Below are 26,425 nucleotides of genomic sequence, written 5' to 3'. Positions count from 1 at the left end.
TATGTCTATGAGTTTACATATTATAGTTAGTTCATATCAGTGAGATCATACAATATTTGTCCTTTTGGGTCTGACTTATTTCACTTAACATAATGTCCTCAGGTTTCGTCCATGTTGTCGCGTGCTTCAGGACTTTTTTCCTTCTTACTGCTGAATAATATTCCATCGTATGTCTATACCACATTTTGTTTTTCCATTCATCAGTTGATGGACACTTGAGTTTCTTCCATCTTTTGGCAATTGTGAATAATGCCATCATGGACATCAGTGGGCGAATGTTCTTCTGCATATATCCCAAGTAGCAAGAGGAGGCAGTCATTTTTAAATTATATCTGCTATTTTATTTTTGTATTCTGCATTTCTAAATAACATGCTTTTGTCGCTCTTTTAACATTATTGATTTCTCAATATGGAAGTTGAGGTTTTAGTTTTATTTTTCTTGAAAATCAGTTGGCCGTAGATCTGTGGGCTTATTTCTTAACTCTCAACCTGGACTCTGAGTTCTCTTCCAAGGATCACTGTCACAGTCACTGTGGCTTTGTAGTAAGTTTTGAAATCAGGAAGTGCAAGTCCTCTAACTTTGTTCGTCTTTTTAAAGATTGTTTGGGCTATCCTGGGCCCCTTGCATTTCCATTTGAATTTTAAGATCAGCTTGTCCATTTCTGTGATAACGGCTGTTGGAATTTTGATAAGGATTGCTTTGAATTTGTAGGTTAATTTGGGGCATATCATTATTCTAACAGTAGAAAGTCTTCTGATCTATGAATACGGACGTCCTTCCACTTATTTAGGTCTTCTTTAATTTATTTCAACGATGTTTTGTAGTTTTCCGTCTACAAGTCTTGTTGCACTTCCTTGGCTAAGTTTATTCCTAAGTATTCCTTCTTTTTGATCCTATCATGAGTGGAGTTCTCTCAATTTAATTTTTGGGTTGTTCATTGGTAGCCTATAGAAATACAACTGACTTTTGTATATTGACCTTGTATACTGCAACCCTGTTGAACTCATTTTTTAGCTCGATTCATTTGTGTGTGTGTGTGTATGTGTGTGTGTGTGTTTTGTATTCTTTGGGTTCCTATATGTTCTGGTTTGTTAATGCTGCCATTAAGCAAAATACCAGTCATGGATTGGTTTTTATAAAGAGGGTTTATTTGGTTACAAAGTTACAGTCTTAAGGCCATAAAAGTATCCAAGCTATGACGTCAACAAGTATACCTTCACCGAAGGAAGGCCAGTGGTGTCCGGAAAACGTCTGTTAGCTGGGAAGGCACGTGGCTGGCGTCTGCTGATCCCAGGTTGTGTTCCAGCTTCTCTCTCAGTTCCTGTGCACTTCTTCAAAGTGTCCCTCTTTGCTGTAGCTCCTCTTCAAAATGTCATTCAGTTGCTTTTGGGGTGTTTTGTCCTCTCTTAGATGCAACTGCTCTTCAAGATGTCACTCTCAGTTGCTCTGCGTCTGAGACTGTGTGGCTCTTTTTAAAGTACTCCAGTGATTCAATTCACACCCACCCTGAATAGGTGGGGTAACACCTCCATGGAAATTATCCAATCAAAGGTCTTGTCCACAGTTGATTGAGTCACCTCTCCATGGAAACAATCAATCAGTAGGTTCCAACCTAACCAACATAATACGTCTGCTCCCCACAAGATTGCATTAAAGAATATGGATTTTGTTTACATCCAAACTGGCACACTGTATATAAGATTATCTTACATATAATCATCTGCAGATATAGTTTAGCTTCTTCTTTTCTAATTTGGATTCCTGCTAATTTTTTTCCTGCTTAAACCCAGTACAATGTTGAGAGATGGTGAAAGCAGGGATTCTTGTCTATTTCCTGGTCTTAGAGGGAAAGCTTTCAATCCTTCACCATTAAGTATGTGGTTTTTCATAGATAGCATTTATCAGGTTGAGGAAGTTCCCTTCTATTCCTACTGTGTTTTTATCACAGACTTTGAATTTTGTCAAATGCTCTCTCTGTGTCTTTTGAAATGATCTTGTGGTTTGTGTTTTATTCTATTGATATGGTTATTTTACTAATTGATTTTCAGATGTTAAACCAACCTTGCACTCTTGGGATAAATCTCTCTTGATCATGCTGTATAATTCTTTTTATATGTTGCTGGATTTGATTTGATAGTATTTTGTTAGGGGTGCTTGCTCTTATTTTCTTAAGGGATATTGACCTGTAGTTTTCTTGTGATGTGTTTGGTTTTGGTATCAGGATAATACTGACCTTGTAGAATGCATTAGAAAGTGTTTCCTCCTTTTGTATTTTTGAGAGAAGTTTGAAGTCCTAACATTAATTTTTCTTTAAACATTTGGTAGAATTCCACATTGAATCATCTGGTTCTGGGCTTTTATTTGTGGGAACTTTTTTGATAAGTAATTCAATCTCTTGTTATAGATATATCTGGTTTACCTATTCTTGTGTCAGTTTTCATAGCTGGTGTCTTTCTAGGAATTTGTCCATTTCTTCTCTTCATCACTTTTTAATGCTTGTCAAACTTCTAAAGCAACATATGACCAAGGATTTGTAACTCTAATAGTGGTGTGTATGTGATTTTTTTTTTTCAGGTGAATTGTAGGCTATTCAATGGCAGGAGACAGGCATTTATGTTTTTGTCTTTTTAAATTGAACTAATACAGGGATCTACATGCTTTTACTAAGTTCCAATACAGTAATCCAAGAGTTGAGCTTCAGGAAAGCAAAAAATGGAGCAAAAAGATTTTGAAAACTTTATTCTGCTAATTCTTGGGCTCTCACTATGGTTTTATGTGTTCTGGAAGTAACTTACTAAGCTGTATAGATCTTAACTTGAAAAGTCCATAATAATATCCTAGTAGTTATTTAGGAGTGAAATGTCTGACTCTTTGAAAATGTACACACATTGTCTAATCTTCCTGGTGGCTTTAGTACAATCTCCATTTAACAGATGAGGAAACCGAGGGTCAGGGTGGTTAAGAAACTTGGAGGAGGCCCCACAGCTGGTATGGCTGCAGCCTGAATTCTGATGCCCCTCGGTCTTCCCATTCTGTGCCATTTGTACGTTAGCAAGTTGTACCACTAAGGGCGGGTAGAGGGCGTCAGATCTACGTCCATCCAGAGCACCACGTCCCCGGCGGGGCCAGGTGGACAAGGCGCTGCTGGGCGTCAGGGAACGGGCAGGCTGCCTCTGACTGGGAGGACGAGGGAAGGCCTTGTGGGACAAGCAGCATTTGAGCTGGGACTGGTAAGAAGGGTAAGATCGGTGGGGAGGGGTAACATTCGAGGGGGAAGAAGGGGTGGGCGCAGGGGCCTGGTGGTGAGACGTGCAGATGCGAAGCGAAGGAGGGCTGCAGGGCAGGCGCAGCCAGGGGCGGGACACAGGGAGGTGAGGCTCAGGGGTGGTCTGAGAAGTGACTGGCAGCGCAGGGCAGGGGGAAAGGAGAAGGACGGAAATGGGGAGCCACTGAGCAAGCAGTTCAAGAGCCTGAGCGAGGGGTGGGGCGGCTGAGGGGCTGCTGACTGGAAGACGGGGGACAGACGGCTGGCCAAGGGAGACAGGAGTGTCAAGTGGAGCCAGCCGGCCACTGACGGTGCAGTGAGAGAAGTGGGAAATCCTGGAGGACGGAGAAAGGACTTCACCTGTGGAAACGCTGAGGTGGTTTTTGTTTCTTTTTTTAAGTTTTAATTTTGAAGTAATTTCAAAAATTATTTTCACGTAAGAAAATGTACATGAAAGTTGCAAAAATAATACAAAATTAACATAGTGAACTCCAAAATACCCCCAGATTTACCATCTTTTAACATTTTTGCCTCATTTGTTCATTCTTTTCTTTTACTTTTTCCTCTCTCTTTTCTTTCTCTTTCATTCTCTTTTTCTTTATTTTCTAAACAGATGAGAGTAGATTCATACATCATGCTCCTTGAAAACTTAATGCTTCCATGTATATTTCTTAAGAACAAGGGCATTCACTTATGTTACACATTAACTATCATTAAAAGTTCAAGAAACTTAACATAGTGTATATTCCAATTTTTTCAAATGTCCTTTTGGGCATTTCCTCCTCCATTATTAGTTGAAGCCCAGGATCTTGCATTGCATTTAATTGTCACTGTCTCTCTTGTGTCTCTCTGTCTTTTTTTAATTGTGGGAACATACACACAACATAATCTTCTGCACCTCGACCACTGCCAAGCCCACAGTTCTGTGCTGTCACTCACGTGCACAGTTTTGTGCCACTGTCACCACTGTCCATTGAGAACACTCATCCATCACCCAAGCACCCATTTTGAGAAATACTGAGTTTGGAGACACCCCAGAAGAGGTGTGTAAGATCTCTCAATGCAGAACTAGGACATTTGGGTGTCGCAGCCACACCTGTCTTTGTTATCTAATGGCACATAACGCATCGCTCCTAAACATAGAGCTAATGATGACAGTAATCATTTATTGTCCCTCGGGGTTTCTCTGGGTCAGAAACCCGGGCACGGTTTGGCTGGGCAGTGCTGGCATGGAATTCTGCTGGCATTTCCCCGGCGCTTGCAGGCAGGTGCTGGCTGTTGGCCTCTCCATGGGGCTCTTGACTGTTCTCCCTGCGTGGTGGCTGCCGTCCCCCAGCGGATACGATGCACGAGGGAGAAGAGCCGGGTGCGAGGAGGCTGCAGCCTTCTGGGTCCTGGCCATGGAGGGCACATGGCGCCACTCTCACCTCATTCTGTCCGCAAGGGGCACAGTCACCAACCCCATCCCGCAGTGAGAGGCAGGACTCCCCCTCTGAAGGAAGGAGCATTGAAAACCACCATATCCTGGGACTTCAGAGGCTACAAACGCTGCCGTTGGCCATTCTGAACCCCTGCAAATATCGCTGGGGGATGAGATGGTGTCGTGGGGGCGGCTGAGGGTCTCGCTCGACATGTCCCCCACCCTACGCCAGTGGCCTCAGCATCGCTGACTGGTTGGTGACCCGGCCAGGACCCGGTCCCTTCGTCTGACCTTGGGCCAACCCCCTCTCCGGGCCTCCCTGATCACGTCAGGCAGCCTTGTCTTCTGCCTTTAGCTATTTTTTAAATTATTAGGCCGAAGGGCCCTGAAAGAAAAACTCACGTCACTGTGAGCCCATAAGCTTCTCCAGCGGCTGTTGACCAGAAGAGAGGCTCACCTGTGAACACCTTGCCGTGGCGTCGGAAAGGAGAAACAAGTTCCCCACACCCGCGGGCCGAGCCAGGGTCGTGGGAGCCTGTCTAGCTGGGGTGGGCAGGGGTTGGCCCCGAGAGACGGGGAGCTCCCACGCAGCCGGGCAGCTTAGGCGGCTTGTGTTTGTAGGCTTCCCTCCTGTTCTTACTCTGTCTGTTCTGGATAAATTAAGGGAAGGCCTTCTCCGTCCGAGGCGTCTTGTCACTGGTGGGAGGGGACGGGGGTGATGGGAAGATGCATGAGGCCTGCTGGCTGTCTCCTCCAAGGGAGAATGCTGGGTTTCTCTGAACTACATAAAAAGACAGTTACACGTCTCTCTCAGAAACGCCAGGGCTACCGTGGTGGGTACAGCGGGGCAGGCTCATGGGAACTGGGGAGCTGCTGGTGAGAGCTTCCTGTGTATGCAGTGGCTGATGTGAAGAAGTGGGGACGCCGGATCTTGAGAAGCTGTGTGGGCTCAAATAGGGGAGCACAGCCTCATTTGCCACATGGAGAGCTGAGCTGGAGAGAACTCTCTTGAGATTTTTAGTGAAAGAAATTTCTGACCAAAAGAAAAAGAAGTAGTTCCCGCTTCCTACAGCAGGAAATCAACTTAGGGTACTTCAGGTGTAGCAGAAAACACAATTCGACTCAGAAAGGGGCTGAACAAAGTATTCATGTGACAGTAAACACTGAAACCCCCATTGTGTATTCTGGGGGTTGGGATATTTCAGGGAACACAACGAAGACTCTTGCCATCATGGAGCTCACATTCTAGTGTGGGCCACGGAGAGACAAACAGTAGATAGAGATGAAGGTCGATTATGTTAAATTACAGGGTGAGAAGTAAGGTATTAAAAAGAAGGAGGAGGACAGGTGCAAAAGCTGGGAGCATCTCTGTTTACCTGGCCGAGGTGGCCAGGGTCAGCCTCAGTAGGGTGACGTTTGAGCAAAGAACCAACCGACTGACATGTTATTTCACCTAAGACCTCCATGATTGTGCTGGCTTTGGGATGGCCCCAGGCAGCCCGCCTCATGCCTCGGCCTGGTGGGAGCCTGGAGCTCCCGAGTGACATCCTCTGTCTTCCTTCCCCTGGGCCGTGTCATCGGGGGATGTGGGAACGGGGCCCAGCAAGCCCAGCCTGGGGGCTCTGAGCTAGGATTTGGTTCTTGGGGGCCACTGTTTCACTCTCTGGGGGTTTCAAAAATAGCTCTGCCAGACTCCAGCCCTCCTGGGCTTGGCTTTGTAAATTATGCCACGTCCCGCATCTACCAGTCGCCTCCTGCCACGTTCAGTTCTGTTTCTTGGTCTTTGATGTTGGTGAGCTCCATGAGGGGCGGCTCCTTGTCTCTTTGATGCTGTGTCCCCGGTACCTGGGACAGCACCTGGGACCTGGGCACCCAGTTAGCAGTGTGTTCAATGAATGCTGGATGCTTCTGCTGCTTCCCGCCCTCCGTTTTCTGCTCTCTACGGGATCTCACCATCTACGGATGCTGGCTCTTATGTAACATCCATCTTCATTTCCTCAACTCCATCAAGGTGTTTCCTTCTTTCTAAGATGGTATAACTTTTGGCCCGTGTTTCTGAAGTTGGGCGCCTCGGCTTGGCCTCCAAGTACTTACCTGGTGACCTTGAACTTTGGGCATGCCCTTGGCCACTTGGTGATGGTGTTCTTGCTCCAGCTGAGAGCCCTCCCCTCTGCCATCTGCCCTCCCTTTCCACAGGCCTTGGTGCTCCTCCACCAGCGGTCAGCACCCCCCGAGGAGCAGCCCCTGGTGGAGGCCGCCCAGCTCCCCGTGTTCCTTAACCTGTCCTTCACGTACCTGAAGCTAGAGCGACCTGCCCTGGCCCTGCGCACCGGGGAGCAGGCTCTGACCATCGACCACCGGAACGCCAAGGCCCTCTTCAGGTGTGGACAGGTGAGTGGGAGGGCAGGAGAAGGTGGCCATGGAGTGCCCCACGGGCACCGCCAAAAATGCCGCCTTTCCTAAGTGTGCTTTTAAAAATTCTTTCATGACAGGCCTGTTTCCTGATGACCAAGTACCAGAAGGCCCGGGATTTTCTAGTGCGAGCCCAGAAGGAGCAGCCCTTCAATCATGACATCAACAATGAGCTGAAGAAACTGGCCAGGTGAGGCCCCAGTGTGCAGGGATGAGTCGAGAGGAGACATGCATTGGGGTGCAGTGCTGGTGCACCCTGAGTGACACACGTTGGGTTCAGTTTCTACCTTCCTGGTCCCGCCCACCCACCCCCCCATAAATAAGCACCCCTACAGAAGTGGGGTGGTGTAATTTTTTAAAAGTGTCCTGCTATTCAGATACTCTTTCCTACTTGCTACCAGCTAAGAACTACGGTTCTCGAGTAACTGTAGAAAGGTTTGCTCTGGAAGAGGTTTTTCGGGTCTGATCCACGCCATAGGGGTGGGTTCATTTTTACATGACAGTCTTTTTATAATACAACTGCTTTCTGATAAAGAATTTATATTTTCATTGTAGAAAACTTTGAAAATATTAACATATAAATAGGAGTCACCCATCATTTCATTACCTAGTGATATACCCACTGCTTTTTTTTTTTTAGTATTTGTTCTGTGTTAACAAGATTCTCTGCTTCTCTTACCATTAAATATTCAGATTGCTGGTTAAAGCTTTCTTAACACTGTCCTAAAGCAAAGCCCCCAGAACAGCCCTTGGGAGCCTCTCCCGTCTCCTGCCCCTCCCAATTCCCTTGAACGCCTGATGGATTTTCGGTGTTTCTGGACCCGAGTGGAGAATGCCAGCCCCCAGCTGTCGCCTCTCGCGTGCACAGACCTTCTTTAACTTGTGCACATTCCTCTCCGCAGCTACTACAGGGACTACATGGATAAAGAGAAAGAAATGTGTCACCGCATGTTTGCTTGCTCGGAAAATGACCCTGCAGTGGGAGAAAACTGAAGGTAACCAAGAAGCTGGGGCAGCATAAAAGGCTTCAGGATTTTGTCCGGTAGAGAGATGCAGATGTTCTCCTCGCACACACACCCCCCAACCCCCACCCCGTGAGTGACCATCTTCGGCTGGGGATGGGGGGTGGGAAAGCAGCTGGAGACACAGTACCAGGGTCAGCTGCACGTGCCTTCTCAGACAGAAGGTCATGGCCGGAAAATCTGCCCAGAGCTGGGCGTTAAATTTATACACTTGGGAGGCCTTGAGCTTACAATATTTTTAAAAAAAAAACAAACAACCCTTTTCATGCCTTCTATTAACCGCACTCTCCCAGTGGCTTAGACTGTGACACTGCGAGGAGAGTCACCAGCATGGTGACCAGGCTGGGCTTTGCGAGGAGGAGAATGTTTTTCTTAGTCTGGTATCTCCTGGGAACCTGAAAGCCCCCTCACCTCACTTCACATCTCCCACACTCCTGAAGAAGAAAAACCCAGATGTCGGGGTAGGGTGGGCTGTGACGGGCTCACACTGTTTACCTTTAAAATTAGGGGTGTGAAGATGTTCGAAGCTGTGGGGAGCAGATTCTCACCACCACCCCCTCCCCCACACACACACAGCTGACCCCTGGGGATTGAGCGGGCACAGGACCAATGGTTCCCCTGTGCAGGTGAGCTAAACCCTCCCATCTGCTATTAAGAAAATTAATGGAAACAGAATCACCTACCCTAAACACCTGCTTAGCTGGGTAGATAACTCTGCTCTCTTGAGAGAAGTTAAACAAGGGCCAGCAAGCAAGCAGCTGCCGACCGGGCTGGGCTCCTGGTGATAAATCTCCCCTGTCGCTGCCCACATCTCCACAAAGGCAGCTGGAAGGAGGACAGCGGTGAAAAGGCCCATTCATCACAGCCTTTTCCGCAAGCCTTCTGTGAACCGCTGCTCTTGGCCCGGTTGGTACCACCCCAGCCGGCCTCCGGAGTGACCGTGGCCTTTGCCCCTGACCCGGCCATATGGACTCTTGCCTTCGGTTCTTCCGGGGACAGTGGAGTATTTGCAGGCCTTGGAGCCGAGGCGCGGGCCGTAGGACTCATAGTGTCCGGGCGAAATGGAGGGCTGAGCTGGCACGTCCTGGACCTCTCCCAGGGTCCACCCCAGAGCTGGGTCTTGGGACCACCCCCCATGCCCCCACCCCCAGGTGGGCAGCAGGTCTCCTTTCAGTGCTCTCACCACCCAGCCTTCTCGGTCAGTGCAGCTTTTTGGAACCTGATGATTTTCTGATGGTTTCTCACATGCTCCTGACTCTTGACTGTTGGTCTTATCACCAGCAACAATTGCATTTGCTCTGTTTCCCTTCAGAATGGCCATCCTCGTCATATTCCCACTGCCGTTGAGGTGGTAACGTATTTCAGCATTTGTCTCTCTGATGTTCTCCCTGCCCCCCTTTTTCTCTTCTGTTGTACTTGTGCCTGGTTAGTCACTTAAAATATCCAGCTTTTTAGAGTCTTTGGACAGTCGAGTTTGGACTAACCGGGGCCATTGAAAATTTTGTCCTTGTTTTCTAAGATGTTAGAGAATTTCTGGTGGAACGAGTGTTCTCTAAGTCACATCCTCTAAGCCCCTGACTACCGTAGACTGAGTTTTTCTTTTTTCAGGTCGGAGGCCATGTCTTTTTTGTCTCATATTTCGTACACCTGGAACCATGCCTGGCACATGTTGGGTGCTGAGTAACTGGTGGTTGGATCGAATGTAAACAGCCAAAATGCAAGGGCAACCCCATCTGAAACCAGATCCTCCGGGCCGGCGCTTGTCCTGGCCGTCAGGACCTTTGGCGTTGCCAGTGACAGAAACTTGTCTTTAACTGGCATCAGCCCAAAAAGGTTTTCTGAAGGGATCCTGGCTTAGTCCACAGAATGCAAGGAGGAGCTGAATGGCCAGCTCTTGGCAGGTAGAGACCACGCAGTTCCCGGGCCCCAGGGACTCGGTCACTCTCACCTCTGCTTCATTCATTCTCTCAGTCCACAAGGAGTGCCCAGGCTCTCGTCACCATGACCTTTTTGTTTGAGAGAGAGCTCAGACCCCACACCACCCTCCTCTTCCAGTGCCAACCATAACTCCAGTCTGAAAAATGGCCTGGAGAGGGCAAGTGGCATCCCACAAGTGGCACCCCATCTTAGCACCACATGGTAGGAATTGGGGGAGGAAACCAGCAAGAAGAGGGCTGCCGTTTCCAAAATCCAGGGAAGTGGAGACGATGGGCAGATAAACAGAGAGGCCTCCCTCACGGGCACTGTGCTCTGGAGGTGCCTACTGCTCTGTGGAGAATGACTTCAACCTGGCCGTGACAAGCAGTGGGCCGTTGGCCAGGTTTGTGACTTAGGAATCTCTGCAGCTCCTGGGGCCGGGAGAGCACAGTGGGTGGAACAGCCACGTCCGTGGTTCTGCCACATCGTCTTTCTCCTTAGTTTGGATGTCCGGAGGGTGTGGCACAAACTCATACCCCTGGGTGGGGATGGACGCTTTCACAGGAGAATCTGAAAGTCTAGATTGGAGGTTGGTGTCTAGACCCAGGTAGATCAGAAGACCCAGAGGCCGATGGCCAACCCCAAGCTCATATTTCAACCCCAAGCTGCTTTGAGCTTGCTTTTCCTGTGGTTTGCAGGGTGTGGAGGCAGCAGTTTGTGTGTGTGGACGCTGCATTAAAACAACGTAGGTGGCTGTGTCCTCACTGTCTCTTGGTCTAAGACTTGACACAGCCCCCTCCTGGGTGGGAGCAATTTTACCAGGAGTGAAAGGAGCTCTAGTAACAGATGGTGGTCGTGGTTGGAAACACTCGGAGTGGTCTTCGTCTGTTTTTCTTAATTCCGCTTCTGGACCTTTTGTTGTCTCCTTGAAAGTATGAGTTATCTTCTTATCCGAGGCCTCAAAAACAGGCCAGTGACTGGGACCTTGGCCACAATTTTCTTGTGTATAGTGAAGATATTAAAGCCATTACAGCTATTTGCAACTATTTCAATGGTTGACATATAACAGGTGAAATTTATTCTGTGGTTTCCAAAGGGTAAGACCATTAAGCAGACACGACAGGAAAGCAGAATTTGGCTGGATATGATGGATTTACTAATTAAATGTCCTACCAAAAGTGACACCAAATTTTCCCTACACGGGGCTCAACCATGCAAAAAAGGTGCCCCCCTTTGACGCTTTTGGAGAAGGTCCTTGGGGAAGCACCTGCTCCCGGGTCAGGCTTTCCCACTCTGTTTCCCCGGGGTGGGGGTGGGGGGCTCATCTTGGGAGCTGGTGAATTCCCAAGCAGAGCTGGGGGCCCCCTCAGTGGGGGACAGGTGAGGTTAGACCACCTTCCTGGACCCTCAACTCCAACGCTTTACAGTCAGGCACTTGCGGACTTTTAAAGGCAGAAGATAGCAGCTCCCGTCCTTAAAGCACTGCTAGAACAGATGAAATACAAAGTCCTGCACTTAACATTATAAAAAAAGAAAACTCATGCACTTTGGAGAGGGAGTGGGAAAGACCTGGTTCAAGAACAGACAGGTTTTGTTGCCTGCTGGTTCGGAATGTCCCAAACATCAGGCAGAACTGCCAAGGACAGCAGTGGGCCTGGGGAGGGGGGCGGTGTCCTGCCAGCCCGGCCACCGTGGGGCCCGCCTTTGTCACTTACTCTGTCCGCGGTTGGCGGTGGCGAGCTGACTGTCTCCAGGCACCGTGCTGGGTGGTGGGGGGCAAATGGAGAGAAGCCCAGTAACCGCTTCCGGTTAAGCCATGTTCTAATGGGGACAGCGAGACAGTCTTTTAAATGGTAGAGTAATCCGTGAGAGGGGACGCCCTGACAGGAGAGCTGCTGCCGGGACAGCCCCTGAAGGATGGGGCACAGGGAGGGGAGAGGGGGGTCTTCAGGGACAGCAGGTACGATGACAAAGAATTCAGAGCTTGGGCCAGCTGCGGGCCGGGGTTGTCCTGGCATTCACAGTGCCCCTTGAATTGGGCTGTATTCTGTGGACTTCAGGCTTTAGGGGAAGGAGGCGATCAGAGCCGAGGCCACCTGACAGGGCCAAGCGAGGGGTGTGGGGCCGGGGGAAGGCAAGGTCCCTTGGGTGCCCGGTGGCCGAGCCAGGCGAAGAGTGCCCAGCAGGAATGCAAAGGAGGGTATGAGCGCAAGTCCTCCCCCCTGGAACCGACAGAACCTTCTGTCCATGTCTGTCTGTGTTCTGTCAGAAGAAGTCTAGTGACAAACCGGAATTCTCTCAAGGAGACAGAAATGCCAAAGGATCTTACAAATGATCTGTGGTGGATGGTGGAAGGAACTGAAGCTACTTGTTCTGGATGTTAACCATCTGCTAATGGAAAAAGATGGCTCCGGGGAGCAGAATTGGGAGTTCAGGAGAGAAAAGGTGGTCACGGTGCCCTAGGAGTGATCCGGGAGAGCTTCCTGGAGGAGCAGGCATGGCCCGAGGGGGTTCCCCAGGAGTTGGTGGGTAGGCGTGGCCGGCTCATCCACAGTCAGGCTCACCCAGGCAGACTTTGGATTTCTTTGCCTTTGTTTTCTCATCTGTTTTTCTTCTAGATTGTTTTGATGGTGTTGCTCCCCGTTCCATTTATTTTTTTAGTTTTTTTATCAACTTTGATCACAGTATTTATTGGACATATTTTGTATGCCAGGCCCTCTTTTACACGCTTTGTCTGGATTCATGTTTTTATTAGAGCATCGGGCGATGGTATCTCCATCATGCAGGTGATGACTTAGACGAGTAACTTGCCTAGGCTTGGTAGCCAGTAGGTGATGGGGCCAGGATTCCCACAGCTGTCCCACAGGTTCAAGAAAGAAAAACCAGCACAAAAGGGCTCCCCAGAGGAAACCCAATTTTAGGTTTTTACTGTTTCTTCTTAGTTTTCCTGTAGGGAGCTCCCCAGGTTTCTGTTGCCATTTCTGGGTCATTGGTTGTGGACATGCGTCTGTTGGCTTCAGCCACGACGTCCGACACGATCACCCCCCTCTCTTACATCAGATCACGACTCTGGACTCTGGTTAGATTGTCTTGGTGAGAATGATATGCTCGTACAGATAGTTCTGATCTCATAAAGCTTCTCCTGTGCTCCCCTTTATGTGATGAGAATATTATTCACGGAAAAGCCTTTGCTTCTATTTTCTTTTAGAACTTTTTGTTCTCCTACAATTTCTGATTGCATTTCCTGCACTATTTACCTTTATCGTAGCCTTATCTTTTCTAAAACTCTGTGGTATCACAGCGTACACATCCCCTTTTTCTCGCAGTCCTTCTTGGAAGTCTTCATATTTGAGTAAGAGTCTGTCTAGATTGTTCTACAACCTGGTGCACAACTGCCGTTCCGGGACTTCTTTTATCTCCCGGGTTAAATCCACTGGTTCCTGGATCCCTTTCCTTGGATGTTTACTTCCTTGTTCCAAAGGAGTCTATTTTCAAGTAACTTTCTAAAACTAAATATACAGGAAATAGATTTTCTGAATCTTTACACATCCAAGAAATTATTTTATTGTACCTTAACACGTGCTTGAAAATACATAGCTTGGTGTTTATTTTAGAATGAAAAGAACCTCCCTGCTTTTTCGGAACCTCCACCCCTGCTTCAGAATCTCTCCCCCTCCAAAGACCTTCCCCCTTCCCTGTTAGAAGACCCTACACCTGAAGCTATTCTCCCCAACTCGGACCTTGCTTCCCATTCAAATCTCCCCACATTCACCCCTCACCCCCCTCAGACCCCCTCCTGCTACGCCGTCTTCACCCTCCCTCTGGTCAGACCCCTTCCATGCCTCACACACGCTCTCCCCCTCCATCCCTCCCTCCCCCCTCACTCCCACTCCCTCTGCTCAGAACTCACTCCCCCCTCAGCCTTCACCACCCACCTCCACCCCAGAACTCTCCCATCAGCATTCCCTTCTCCTGCTCCAGATCTTAGGGAAAAGTCAGGGCAGACTGTTTCTTGGATGGCCATCCTGAGAAATCTGTTTTTTCTTTCTTTCTTTATTCTTGGTTATCTCAGATTTGAGAGCCAGGTGTCCAAGTCCCCTCCAGACGTTTTGCCAGGCACTTAACGCCAGTCGCTCAGCCTCTTCAGAGCTAAGACGTTCTTCTAGAACATTCCTTTAATAATATTTTCCCCTCCATTTTCTCTGTCCTCCTGTTCTGGGGCTCCTGTTAGTTGGGTGCCAGGCCTCCTGCAGGGATCCTCTGTGTCCTCTGTGTCTCTTTTAAGTTTTCCATCCTGTTTCTCCGGGAAATGTCCTTCATTTTCTGACTCTTCCACTGACTTTCATTTCAGCGTTCACGTTTCGAGTGGAAGGGCTCTTACCCGACTTCCCTTGTGGATGGCATTCCGCTCTCTGCTTTCCCCTCGTATTATGGCGAGTGTCACACTTACAAACCGGTGGGGAGAATGGCGTAAAGACCCCCCTGTGCTCAGCGCGCCCCTCTCTCCCCCACCGCAGCCCTGCTGAGTGATGTGGAACCCTGGTCACGGACTGTTCTGGCACGTTTTTCTTCTATTCCCTGCAATGTTTGGGTTTTTTTTTACTGCTTATTTTCTTTGACCTTTCTCTTTTCCATAATGCAGGCTTTGCACAAATGCCTGGATTTCTTGGTTGCCAGTTCATATTTAAAAATGACACCCTAGGAAACCTGACAAGGGTCTCTGCGTACCTGGTCGGGGCTCTCAACAGAGTCCGTCAGGCTGTGCCGCTGGGGAGCCAGCCAGGCTGCTCTGGAGCCCCCGATACCTGAAGAAAGGGGTACACACTGGACACTGGCTCCTCTGCCAGCTTCCCTCATTTTCCTCAGGTGGATTTTCTTTTCCCTAAAATAGCAGATATAAAATGTTACAGCATTTTAATCTGTATTTGCCCAGCTTTTACTGAGGTTGAGCATCTCTTCCTGTGTTTGTGGGCCATCCACCTGTCAACAGATGCCACCCTTTGACATCCTTCTCCTGGGCCCTTTGTTTCCATCGCTTTTATTTTCTAAGATCCTTTCTGGGTGAGGGACATCAATTATAGGTGTCTGCATGTAAGTTGACATATTTTATATCACCAGGTTATTTTAACTGGTTTTGGAATATTGCTCTACAGAAGTTTTAAGCACACAGTTAAACACGCTACTCTTCCCTTTGTGGTCTCTGGATTCATGTCATGCTTGGGCTTGATATAAGGGTTACGGTGAGCAGAGCCTGCCATGAGCAAGCAGGAATCCTGGGGTGACAGACTCCTAACGCACCCTCCCAAGTCGAAGCAGCATACCGTGTCCGTGGTGCTTTTCAATGCCCATAAACCGTCTTAATCTTCCTAGCATTTGTGCGAGGGAGAGAATATTACTCCCATTTCACAGATCAGGGAAGAAACAAAGCTCAGGGGATCAGGCCCCTTTCCCTCTGGAGGTGTTTGTGCATCTGTGCAAACAGCTGTGACCATTTTCACTGGAAGTGACGTGTGAACCCCAGGTGAGAGCTGACGCTGCAGATGCATTCAGAGCCTTTACTCAGTGGGTACGTTACTCTTCAGTGGCCATGGATTTTTTCCCCTTTTTGTGGATGTTTAGTGTTTCCTCCCTCTGCTCAGCTTTCCATACTTAATAGAAAGAAGCTGATGCCTTTGGACTGTAGAATGCAGAGGACTGAGCCGTGTTGCTTGGCCTGCTTTAGGGGAAGCCTCTTAACAGGATTTTAAAAAAATAAGCTTTCTGGGCAGCCGAAGCAGCCTCCAATAAAGGCCAGGCCGTGGAGCGCGTGCCCCTGTTAGTTGAGATTCTGGGATTTGTTCCTGGTTTAAAGGCTCGGGCCCAAGCGAGCGCTGGAGTAGCCGGGGGCACCACAGCTCGGTGCCCACATGGAGGCTGGGGCTGTCCTCTGAGGGCAGGAGTTACCTTGTTCCAAAATAGCCTTCCCGTGTCCAAGCCAGACTGGCCAGTTGCCAGGAAATCCCCGGAGCGGATCATCCTCTCCCACATACGTGCCTGGATCTCGGTGGGGGTTCTGTTTGATCCCCTTCCTCCCAAAGAGATTAAAGGAAGAAACGCTCAGATCTAGAACTGAGCCTGTTAGGATATTCTGTGCCTCCAGTCAGGCTGGTCTGAGCCCTGAACAAATCATAACTTTTCTGTCTTTGTATTTTTGTAATTTTACATTAGGAATTCATCTTTCTTTCCTTCTCTGTGTCTCTACCTTCTTTATTTTTTTCTCTCTCTCTCTCTACCTTTTTCTCTCTTCAAAATGAAGGTGCATTTTTCTCCTGGGTCACAGGGACAGACAGGCATCCTCTTGTTGTCAGATGAGACTAGTTTCCGGGAAAACCGTTCGACAGTCTCTTGGTCTTTGGATATGAAATGACTGTCTTCCTGCGCAGCTCAGGACATGCCACGAAGCTGTCTCTTTGTTGGCCAACTATAAATAACTCCGCTTAGGCTGGAGCCTCTCCATTGTTGCCCTTCCTGGGAAAGCATTTCCTCTGGCAGAGCCCCCTGGCCCCCTTGCCTCTCTCCACTCCCTCTCTGGGCAGCTGTAACGGGCCCAGACCTGCTTCTGCCAAGAGTTACCCACGTCAGTGGATCAGGATCCTTGACTAAATTTCTGGAGACAACAAGGGCCCTCTTTCTAATCTTTCATGTGAGCCATGATGCGAGTGCCCTTTATGAAAACAGGACATTTGGATTCTCACTCCAGTGCTCCATAGCCACTCCATGGGCCCTCTCTGGCCCTCGGTCTCATCGTCTGCAGAGTGACGCAATCAGTTCTTCAGGGCCACTGTGGGCTTCCTTGGGCTGGGCTCTGTTAGGCCTGTCAGATGTTGGCTTAGTCTGTTTTTAATTTCTCAGGTTCATTGTCGGGTGCAGAGGCCCTGCCTCCAGGCATATGCAGACACCAACTTAGATAAATAAGGGTACAGACAAATAAAAGAAGCGGACCTAAGCAATAAAGAACTGGCATCAAAGGCGAGTCCTGGTGCCATCTGGGGAAGAAGATAAGGCTCCTGGCAGAGTTCCCCTGACGGCCCTGCACAGGTTCTGTCCTGGGTTCTAGGGGCGTGGGGGCATGGTGACCTCTGCCCGCGTGACTTTTGGTCGTAGCTATTATTGACTTTGACGTTCGAGGCTCCCCTGTGTGCCAGAGCCTCCCAACACCCAGGATGAAGCTGACGTGAGCTGGGGTGAGCCTGAGAGTTTCAGAAACCCAGAGAGGGCTTTTCAGACCTAGCAGATCCGGGGAATGAATGGGTGTGAGCAAAACCATCTCACGCACGGAGGACAGCTGCACACTGCCAAGGGGAGAAGGAAGCATTGGGACAGCGTCCATGGCGGTCACTGTCCACGGCATAGTGCCGTGTCCGAGCCGGAAGGCAGCGTGAGACCACCCGTGGGAGAGGGCCTCGGCCTGCCGCTCTGTTTGCCGTCCTGATCGTCACGGGGCCCGGTCTTTTGGGAGCTGGCAGGAGGGCCGTGATGTGAGCACGTCTCTCTAGGTGAACGTCCCTTGGCCACCATAACAAATTGCGACAAGTTCAGTGGCTTCAGACAGCGCAGAAGTGTTATCTCGCAGTTGACGGAGGTCAGAGGCCTGGGAAGGGTCTGAGGACCATGTTCCCTCTGGCTCTAGGGGAAGCTTCTGGCCTTTTCCCACCTGCAGAGGCCGCCTGCCCTCCCTGGCGAGTGGCCCCTTCCACTGTCTTCAAAGCCAGCACTGGAGCATCTTCAGATCTGTCAGCCGGTCCTCCCCACCCCGCCACACACACGCACACCCCCTGCTGCTTCTGTCGTCACGCCTCCTTCTCTCCCTTTCCCTTGCACCCTGCTTCCCTCTTAAAAGGATCCCAAGATTGTTACGTTTGGAGCCCACCCAGGTAATCCAGGAGAATCTCCCATCTCTAGACCCTTAATCTAATCACACCTGGGAAGTCCCTTTGCTGGGAAGGTCACATACACATGGGTTCTGGGAACTTGACTTGGGCATCTTTGGGGGCCGTTATTCTGCCCCCACCCCCCACCCCGTGCTTTCTGGGCACCACAGATCTGATGTAAGGGTAGCTCAGAACCTTCCGTCCTGAACATTTTCAATGTAGCTCTTTGAATCCCAGGCAAGGGCATCCCGCTGGCCTTCTTCGGAACATCCCCTCCGTGTAGGAGGCCCCTTGGGAGGCCTAAGGGGGAAGCTGGAGGCAGGAGACCTGGACCCAGGCAGCGGGGCGCAGTGTGGGGGCATTTCACGGAGTATTTTAGGCAGCGAAGTCACACAATTTGATGTCAGGAAGGGGCCAGGTGAGGGGAAAGAATCAAGAACGACCCCCAGATTTCCAGCTGGGGTGTCTGGGTCACCTCCTGACACTGCTTTGGGTTTGGGGCTTGTTGGACTTGAGATGCCCGTGGGACGTCCAGGTAGGGGTGGCGAGTGGGCAGCTGGACGTGGGTCTGGGGGTTAGAGAAGAGGCCTGGCTGGAGAGGGGCATGGCAGCCCTAGTACATATGGGGTGTTAGGGAGATCCTCAGGAGGAGATGTCGAAAGAGGAAGGCTTTCTCTGGGAGCTCAGACGCAGAACTGAGGAATGGGGGATGGGGCCCAGGAGAAGGAGCCACTGTGAAAGCGCGGCAGGTCGAGCAGGGAAGTTTGATTGGGAGTCTGGGGGGGCTTCAGAGAGTCACAAACCCCTGAAATCTTTGTGCCCACACAGATCCTCTGGCTCTCATCAGCTGGCCTTCAAAGAGTAAACAGCCTCATGTGGAGACGGGCGAGATGAGGGCTTGGCAGTGCACGTGGAGCGGTGGGATCGAAGCCAGACTGCCCCGTGGTGTGGCGGGAACAGGGAGTGGAGTATGGGCTGGGGCTTCTCGGGGCTCAGGAAGCATGAGGGTCCCAGGCCCCGTCCCCTGAGATTCAGATCTATTAGTCCTAGAGTAGAGCTCAACAATTGGTGTCTCCAACAACCCCCCAGGTGATGGGATGCAGCTGGCTTGCGGACTGTGGTGGTATGGACCACGGGCCACGGTGGTATGGACCACGGGCTGCAGTGGTGTAGACCATGGGCCGCGGTGGTGTAGACCATGGGCCACGGTGGTGTAGACCATGGTCACGGTGGTGTAGACCATGGGCCGCGGTGGTGGGGACCATGGACCGCGGTGGTGAGGACCATGGGTTGCAGTGGTGTGGACCACGGGCCGCGGTGGTATAGGCCACGGGCCGCGGTGGTGTAGACCACGGGCCGCGGTGGTGTAGACCATGGTCACAGTGGTGTAGACCACGGGCCACAGTGGTGTAGACCATGGTCACAGTGGTGTAGACCACAGGCTGCGATGGTGTGGTCTCCCGTTTCCAGACATCCTTAGGACAATGGGAAGAGAGTGGTTGGATGAACCCTGGGAAGGTAACATGTTAAAATAGGAACCTTCTCTTGAAACGGGTGTGACCGTGGGGTTGCCCTTTGACCCCTCTGCACTGTGACGGCCGCTGGCCTGAGCTGCAGGTGTCACCTGAGGACTATGGCAGGGCCATGCTGTGGGTCCTGGGGTCCAAGGGGCTGAGGGGGCTCTCCTGTTCACCTGAGGCCTCAAAAAGGCAGGCTTTGGGGGGACCATTCCAGGGGCTTGCTGTGGTTTCCCAGCAGGTGGGGGCCACGGTGGGCCGGCAGGGAGAAGGGGAGGGGCCTGGGGTCACTGGGACCCCCTGCTGGCCTGGAGGACACGAGCGCGGCCAAGGGGAAGCCACAGCGAGAGCCAGGGCTGAGGCAGGGTGGGCTCACGGTGGGGGAGAGGGGGGTAGGAGGCGGTGGGGGGCAGGCCTGGAGGGGCCGCCGGCCAGAGTATGGAAGGGCTGGGGGCGCCGGGTGTGGCTCTTCTCCCTCATCTGGAGTTAGGGGAGACCTCAGCTGGGCCCCGAAGAGCCCCTGAGGAAGGCGCTCGGAGAAAGGGAACCAGTTAGTTAGCTTCAGAGAGGGGCCGGCGCGTCCCTGCATTTGGGTACAACATGCGCCTTCTCTGGGGTTTTGACGCGGACTCCATAGCTTTCCTTACATTTTCCAAAGAATCATGCGGCCCATAATAGAGTCAGACCCGCCACTTGGAGGTTTCTCATCCTTCGAGGCCTCCCCTGGGCCACCCTCGCAGAGCCGTCGGGGCGCTGCCCCCGCTGCCCCCGCTGCCCCCTCCTGCTCTTCCTTGGTCCCGGGATTTCCAGCTTCTCGCCCTGGGCTCTGCAGCCCCCTGCGGTGCCCGGATGACATCGCTCTCTGTCTCGTCTGTCACGGTCACACCCTCCTGGGGTTACCGCCCATTACCTGCGTGAGTGTCGCAGACACCGAGCCCATCATTTCTCCGGTTTCCGCTTTCCTGGGAGACAGCGTCTGGGCACCCGTGCCCGCAGCCAGGGTCCGCCCGCCCGCCCCTGGCTGCACTCCCCCCCCCCGCCCGCTGCTGCCTCTCGTCCCTGCCCCCTGGGCACAGGGCAGCCTTTTTCGCTGACTTGCACCTCCGTGTGCTACGGGCAGTGGTTATTCAAGGTAAAATGTGAGCTTTTATACTTGATAGATTCTCATTTTTGCTAAAGTGTTACTTTTTTATTGGTTTCAATTTGAAAATTCAACCGACTGACCCTCGGAAGGTCCAGAGGGATCTTGGATGTTCTCTGTACCCACCTCCATGTCCAGCTCAAGTGCACGTTCGGAGAATACGGGTGGTGGGTTTATTCCTAAAGTCGTTTCGTGGGATGCAGACTGGATTGAAACAGTTTATTATTTTTCATTTTTCACTTGACGACTGTTAACCATTTTCAAAGGGAAACTTCCCAACCCGTTCACAGTGCCCTTCCAGGGTACTCGCAACCCATCTGCGACAGCTGCCAGCCTTCAGCTCTTCTTCCCTGCAGCCCGGCCTTCTTGGTAGAACTGAAATTAATTATAAAAATGCAACCTGATTGCAGTTTTTTTTTGTTTTTTTTTAAAGGGGGGTGGAAAGTAAAAGTCTCCCAGCCCAGCCTACCTCCAGAGGCTGGTGTTGCCACTGCCGATGCTTCCTGTGTCCCCTTCCTGGGAAATGTTTTTGTGACTATTTGAGGATGGTCACATAGTGACAACATGGTGGGTGTCTATGGAGTTTTTGCCACAAACAAAATTAAATGTTTTGTACTATTTTTTTTTTTTGATACAGAAAAGAAAGACTTCATTTTTTGCAACATACTGAGTACCATTCCATCCCGTGCAGGTATCATATTTTTCACAGAGATAGATCAAGAGATGGACAGAATAGAGTTATCCCATGCCCCAGTTTTCTACAATATTTACTTGAAAGTTGGATCGCCGGGCTGTGATAGTAAATCTTGAGCTGAACCAGGAGTTGCTAACTGATCTCTTGAGCAGTGATTCCCAGTTTATTTCCCTCTGGAAGTGTCCGAGAGATTCCACCTGTCGCAGAATTATGTGTGTTGTCCAACTTTCAATTTTTGCCCTTTGGGTGGATCTGAGATGGGATCTTATCAGAATGTGCGTGTCCCTGATCAAGCACCTTTTCACACACTGGGAGACTCAGGTGTCCTTGTCCCTGAGTGACCGGTTTGCTTCTCTGCCCATTTGTGTAAGGAAATGCCCTTCCAAGTGCTTGCTTTCATTTTTTGACGGTTTGTCAGTTGCTTCGCTGGATGTTCCAGGCATCCGATCGTCCTCTGCTCACGATGGTAAATTGTCTTCCCCTCCCCATGATTCACCTCTCCTGTGTGATTCAGCGCTTGTCTGGCCGTGGGAGCGAGTCCTTCCAGAACAGGGTCGAGTGGCAGCGATGACTCTGGGCATCTGTGCCTGCCCTGTGACAAAGCTGCTTCACATCACACCATTAAACGTGACACTGGCTTTGGGTTGAGACACATTATAGGCTTTTTTTTTTTTTTAATCACATTAAGGAAATGTTTCTCTACTATAGGCTTTTATCAGGAATGATTGCTATCAAATTCCTTTTTGTCACCTACAAAGAAAAGCTTTTTTTCATGTGGCAGGGATTAAAATGTTGTACATTTTAAATTGGTTGCTTTAGGAAGCACCAGAGTTCCTTTTAAGCAAAAGCATGGTTCTTTCCCTAAGAAAATGCAGAGATGGGACATTTTATAATGAAAGCCTTTAAACTAATCTGAGGAGGAGATATTGAGGCTAAAGGGAACTAGATTTGCTCATCATAAATTTACAGGAAACGTTGTTTTCCTCGGGCTGCTCGATGCTTGGGGGGACAGAGTGGGGGCTTTTGACCTTGGGAAGTTTGCAAAAGGGGAGCCCAAGAGCCTGCTGAAGTGGGGGACACGGGAGCCCCAAAGCAAGGCCTGCCCGAGAGGGAGGGGCTCCCTAGGCGCAGGGGCAAAGTGCTTTCTTTACTCAGTGTTGACGTATTGATATACTGGGGCTTCTATTTCTGATGAACGGAGTTCAAGAACTGAGAATACTTAGGTGAGGGCCCCTGGTTATGCCTTTCTGATGTTTTAATTTGTGTTTCCTTGATTAGGAGTGAAATAAAGCATCTTCTCGTCTGTTTATTGCCTGTTTGCAGTTTTCCAGGCCCCTGGTAATCTCTAATCTAGTCTCTGTCTCTATGGATTTGCTTATTCTAGATATTTCATATAAGTGGAATCATATGATACTTGTCCTTTTTCCTGGCTCCGCTCACACAGCGTAATGTTTTCGGGGTTCGTCCAGGTTGTAACCTGCAACTTCATTCCTTTTTCTTGCTGACAAATACTCCGTTATGTGGCTAGACCACCTGTTGTTTATCCGTCTTCTGTCCGGGGACACTGGAGGTGTTTCCAGCTTTTGCCTCCTGTGACACTGGTGGGCAAGCATTTGTTCCAGTCCCTTTTTGCAGTTCTCTTGGGTGGATACTCGGAGTGGAATTGCCAGGGCATGTGGTAATTCTGTGTTTAGCTGTGTTTGAGGAACGGCCAAGCTGATTTCCACAGCAGACCTTCTAATACTTTTATAGTTTTAGTTTTTATGTTTAGATCTTTAAGCTATCACCAGTTTATGTGTGCCCTTAGTTTGAAGTAGGGATCAAACTTTATTTTTTATTCAAATGTCTAAACAGTTGTATCAAAACCTTCTGGGTACTGATTTTAAATGCCACCCTGCACCCTGAACAGTGGGGTTGGAATCCATATAAGGTAGATGAATCCATTCTTCACGTTAATGACAGAATGACTTCTGCCTGTCTGAGTAACAAAAAGTTGGCAATAACATAAATTCCATTAGTGGTGGTGTAATTAAATCAAGCTACGTTAATGTTGAGATTGGCGTCCCCCCGCCCCTGCTGGGCCTCCCTCTCCCTTTATCGGCCTCAGTTGCCCGAGCTTTGAGGTCCACAGCTTTGGGAGCTCAGGCTGGACAGCGGTTGCAAGTGATCAGAAGGAATGTCAAGTTGATTTTGGCCCCGAGGCCGGCCCTTTCTTGGTGTGACCGAGTCAGAGAGGTTATCACAAGATCGAGATCACTGCCAGCCATTTCCCCCGTTTCAGGTAATAACTTACTCCAGAACTTAGCAGTTTAATTATATCTCATGATTTATAGGTCAGGACTTTGTGCTGGGCTCAGCTGGGTGACTCTTCAGCTCCATGTGATGTCAGTTGAGGTCGCTGGGTGGGCTGGTGTGGAGAGTCCACAATGGTTTCACTCGCGTGTCTTGGCACTTTGGCGGGATGACAGCTGGGACGACAGCCAGAGCCTGCACATGGTCTCCCCAGTGGACGGTCTTACGTGGCAGCTCGGGTCTGTGATCCGAGGAATGAGTGGGAAGTGAGCAGAGTTGCAAAGGAGAAGAGCGGAAGCCGCCACTGTCACGGGGAACATTGTCACGTCCACCCGAGGGAACTGGGCACGGCAGCCCCTGAGTCTGCCCAGCGTCAGGGGAGGGGTCTCCCTGCTTCTTCATCCTCTTGTCATCTTTTCCCACATAGCAGCCAGGAGGATCTTTTAGGTCTTTTCCCTGCTCAGAACCTCCGATGGCTTCCCATCGCACTCAGTGACACCCGAAGGCCCTCCTGAGGCTCCACGGCCCCACGTGATTTGGCCTCTTGCCCCTGCTCTGGTCTCATTTCCTGACTGTCTTCCCGTGTTCACGCCCCCTTAGCCGTCTTGGCTTCCCTGGTGTTCCTCGCATGTCCAGTCACGTTCCTGCCTCTTGGCCTTTGCACAATATTCCTACAGCCTGGAAAGCTCTTCTCCCGCCTATTCACACAGCTCGCGCTGCTGAAGAGAGGTCTCTCCTGGTCACTTTATATTAAATAGCAACCCATGTCATTCTGCACCCCCATATCCTGCAGATTTTTCTCATAGCACTTATTTTATATTTATTTGCTTATACATCTATTTATTCCACTAAAAAGATCCCCATGAGGGTGATAACTTTGGTATCCATAAATCACATATTTTTCTATAAATTGTTGTAAAAGCCTAACGTGTACTGGAGCGTAACCGGCTCAGGCACCGCAGTAGTATAGCAAAAACAGAAGGCGCTGCTAATACTAGGTTTAAATGAGAAGCAAGGAGGACAGCTTGGAAGTTCTAGGCCCCCCTCTGCCCTGCCCTGTGCCCACCTGCTGCTACTGCCCAAGAAAAAGTGTTGTCACAGGGCAGGTTTCTTCTCTCCTCACCTTAGAGATTGCTGGGCTGCAAGGAGGCGTGCAGGAGGTATCTCACTTCAGAGCCCTCCCCCAAAACAGCCCCGGCAGGTGTTCACACCTGTGGGTCCCCCAGGGCTGGAAGGCAGGTGTAGAGTGACGGCCTCTGTACCACCATTTTACCTGGTGGAAGTGCCAGCGTTTCGTTCCAGGGGACCCGCAGTTGGGAAGGAGGAGTGGTGGGCAGGCAGTAGCTGCAGAACTATGAGTTGCAGTGACAGCTTTCATTTACGTCCCCTCCTTCCGCGAGGTGCCTGCCGTGCACATTCCCACCCGGCAGCAGCGGCGGCGCCCAGGGGTAGATTAATGGAGCAAGCGCTGCCTGCATTCAGAAATGAGCTGTTTACGTCGGGGCCTCAGCTGGAAAACAAGGAAGCTGAACTGGATGACGGCCAGGGACCCTTTCTCCTCTGATTTCCCGAGACCGTGTCCCCCGTGTTAACTGGCCGCTGGGTCCCAGAGCCCTCTCTTCAGGCTAAACGGTGACAACCCCCGTCTCCCCGTTGCCGTCCTCACCGTCAGGCAGGCCCGTTTCCCTGGCCGCGACGGCACCGTGGGATTGTGTGTCTTAGGGACAAAGTGTCGTATTTCTCACGGCTGCATTTGATTTCCTAGATCCTTCAGCCGACCGCAAGCCAGAGAAGCGAGGCCGCTGGCGCCCCCTCGTCTTTACGGGCCCTTTTTGGAACGAGCTCCCCAGAGCAAACGCTGTTGCGGAGACCTGCTTGGAAGAAGGTGCTGGAATCCCCCAGCCCGGGGTCTCTGCCTCATCTCCGACTCCTGACGACGGCCACGCTGTTGAGATTTGTTTTCGCAGGTGCTGTTTTCTGTTTCATGTTTTCATGCTTAAGACTAGAGTAGGGGAGAGTGTAGCTACTGACGAGTAGAAAATCGCTTTTTTTTTTTTTTAAGGCAGTTTCTTGTTTTTTTTTAAGTGGAATTAGTCCTTGGCTTTTCTCCCAGTTCCAACCCCCCTTCCGGCTTCTCGTGTCCCTGAGTAAATACAAATAGAGATGGCTTTGTGTACTTTATAGAGCTCACTGTTTTGCAGAGAGAGAATTATGTTACATGTTTTTGTCGTAAATAAATAAAACACTTCCTTGTCCTAGCAAGATCTAGTACAAGTTAATTGTGTGAATTCAATTAAACTTTTAAAGTCCCTGAGGGACCGCCCTTTTTGAAGACCAGTTGAGCCAGCAAGAGTGGGAACTGGGTTTGTTTGCTAGAGCCAGACCAGTTCTCTCCCATGGTCCAAAGAATAAAGCACTTGCACGCTTGGATTCGGGGGTCCCTTGAAACCCACCACCTGCCGTGGGGAGTTGTGACAAGACAAGTTACAGGAAACCTTGACTCCAGCTAAGCCTCCAGCCCTGGGTCGCCCCTGGGCTCTGGGCCCAACATGGCCCTCCCCAGGGCTGGGGCCCGGTCCCCACGGGCCTCGGGGCCCCACCTGCTCTGCTGGGCTCCCTCCTGGTGTGGAGTGGGAGGCCCCCCTCCTTCCTGGGCTCGGGGCCCCGTGGCTCTGCAGGCTTTAACGTGCCCAGGGCTTTCCCACAGCACCCACGTGCCCCTTGGCACGCGTCCTCTCTCGTCCCCCTCCCTGACCCTCGCCTTCTGCCTGACCAGCCTCCTTCGAGGTGCTGTCCACACTGGCTTTCCTTGGCCCACTGCCCTCCCGCCATCT

The 26,425-nt window shown here is 50.5% G+C and overlaps 1 protein-coding gene across 1 annotated transcript in view; it reads left to right on the top strand.

Annotated features, from left to right (window-relative positions):
- The window catches only part of FKBP6 (FKBP prolyl isomerase family member 6 (inactive)), a 32,302-nt gene extending 6,373 nt beyond the window's left edge, over nt 1–25,929 (top strand). Inside the window, exons 6-9 of the mRNA XM_037814721.1 lie at nt 6,883–7,077; nt 7,179–7,288; nt 8,001–8,093; nt 25,357–25,929. Coding sequence (XP_037670649.1) covers nt 6,883–7,077; nt 7,179–7,288; nt 8,001–8,091 — 396 coding nt within the window. The 3' untranslated portion in view covers nt 8,092–8,093; nt 25,357–25,929. The remainder of the gene's footprint in view (nt 1–6,882; nt 7,078–7,178; nt 7,289–8,000; nt 8,094–25,356) is intronic.
- Nucleotides 25,930–26,425: the final 496 nt, after the last annotated feature.

The sequence above is a fragment of the Choloepus didactylus genome, chromosome 21, assembly GCF_015220235.1.
Source record: "Choloepus didactylus isolate mChoDid1 chromosome 21, mChoDid1.pri, whole genome shotgun sequence".
Lineage (NCBI taxonomy): Eukaryota > Metazoa > Chordata > Mammalia > Pilosa > Megalonychidae > Choloepus > Choloepus didactylus.
The sequence above is the reverse complement of the archived record's forward strand: the minus strand, read 5'-3'. Positions and strand labels throughout refer to the sequence as shown.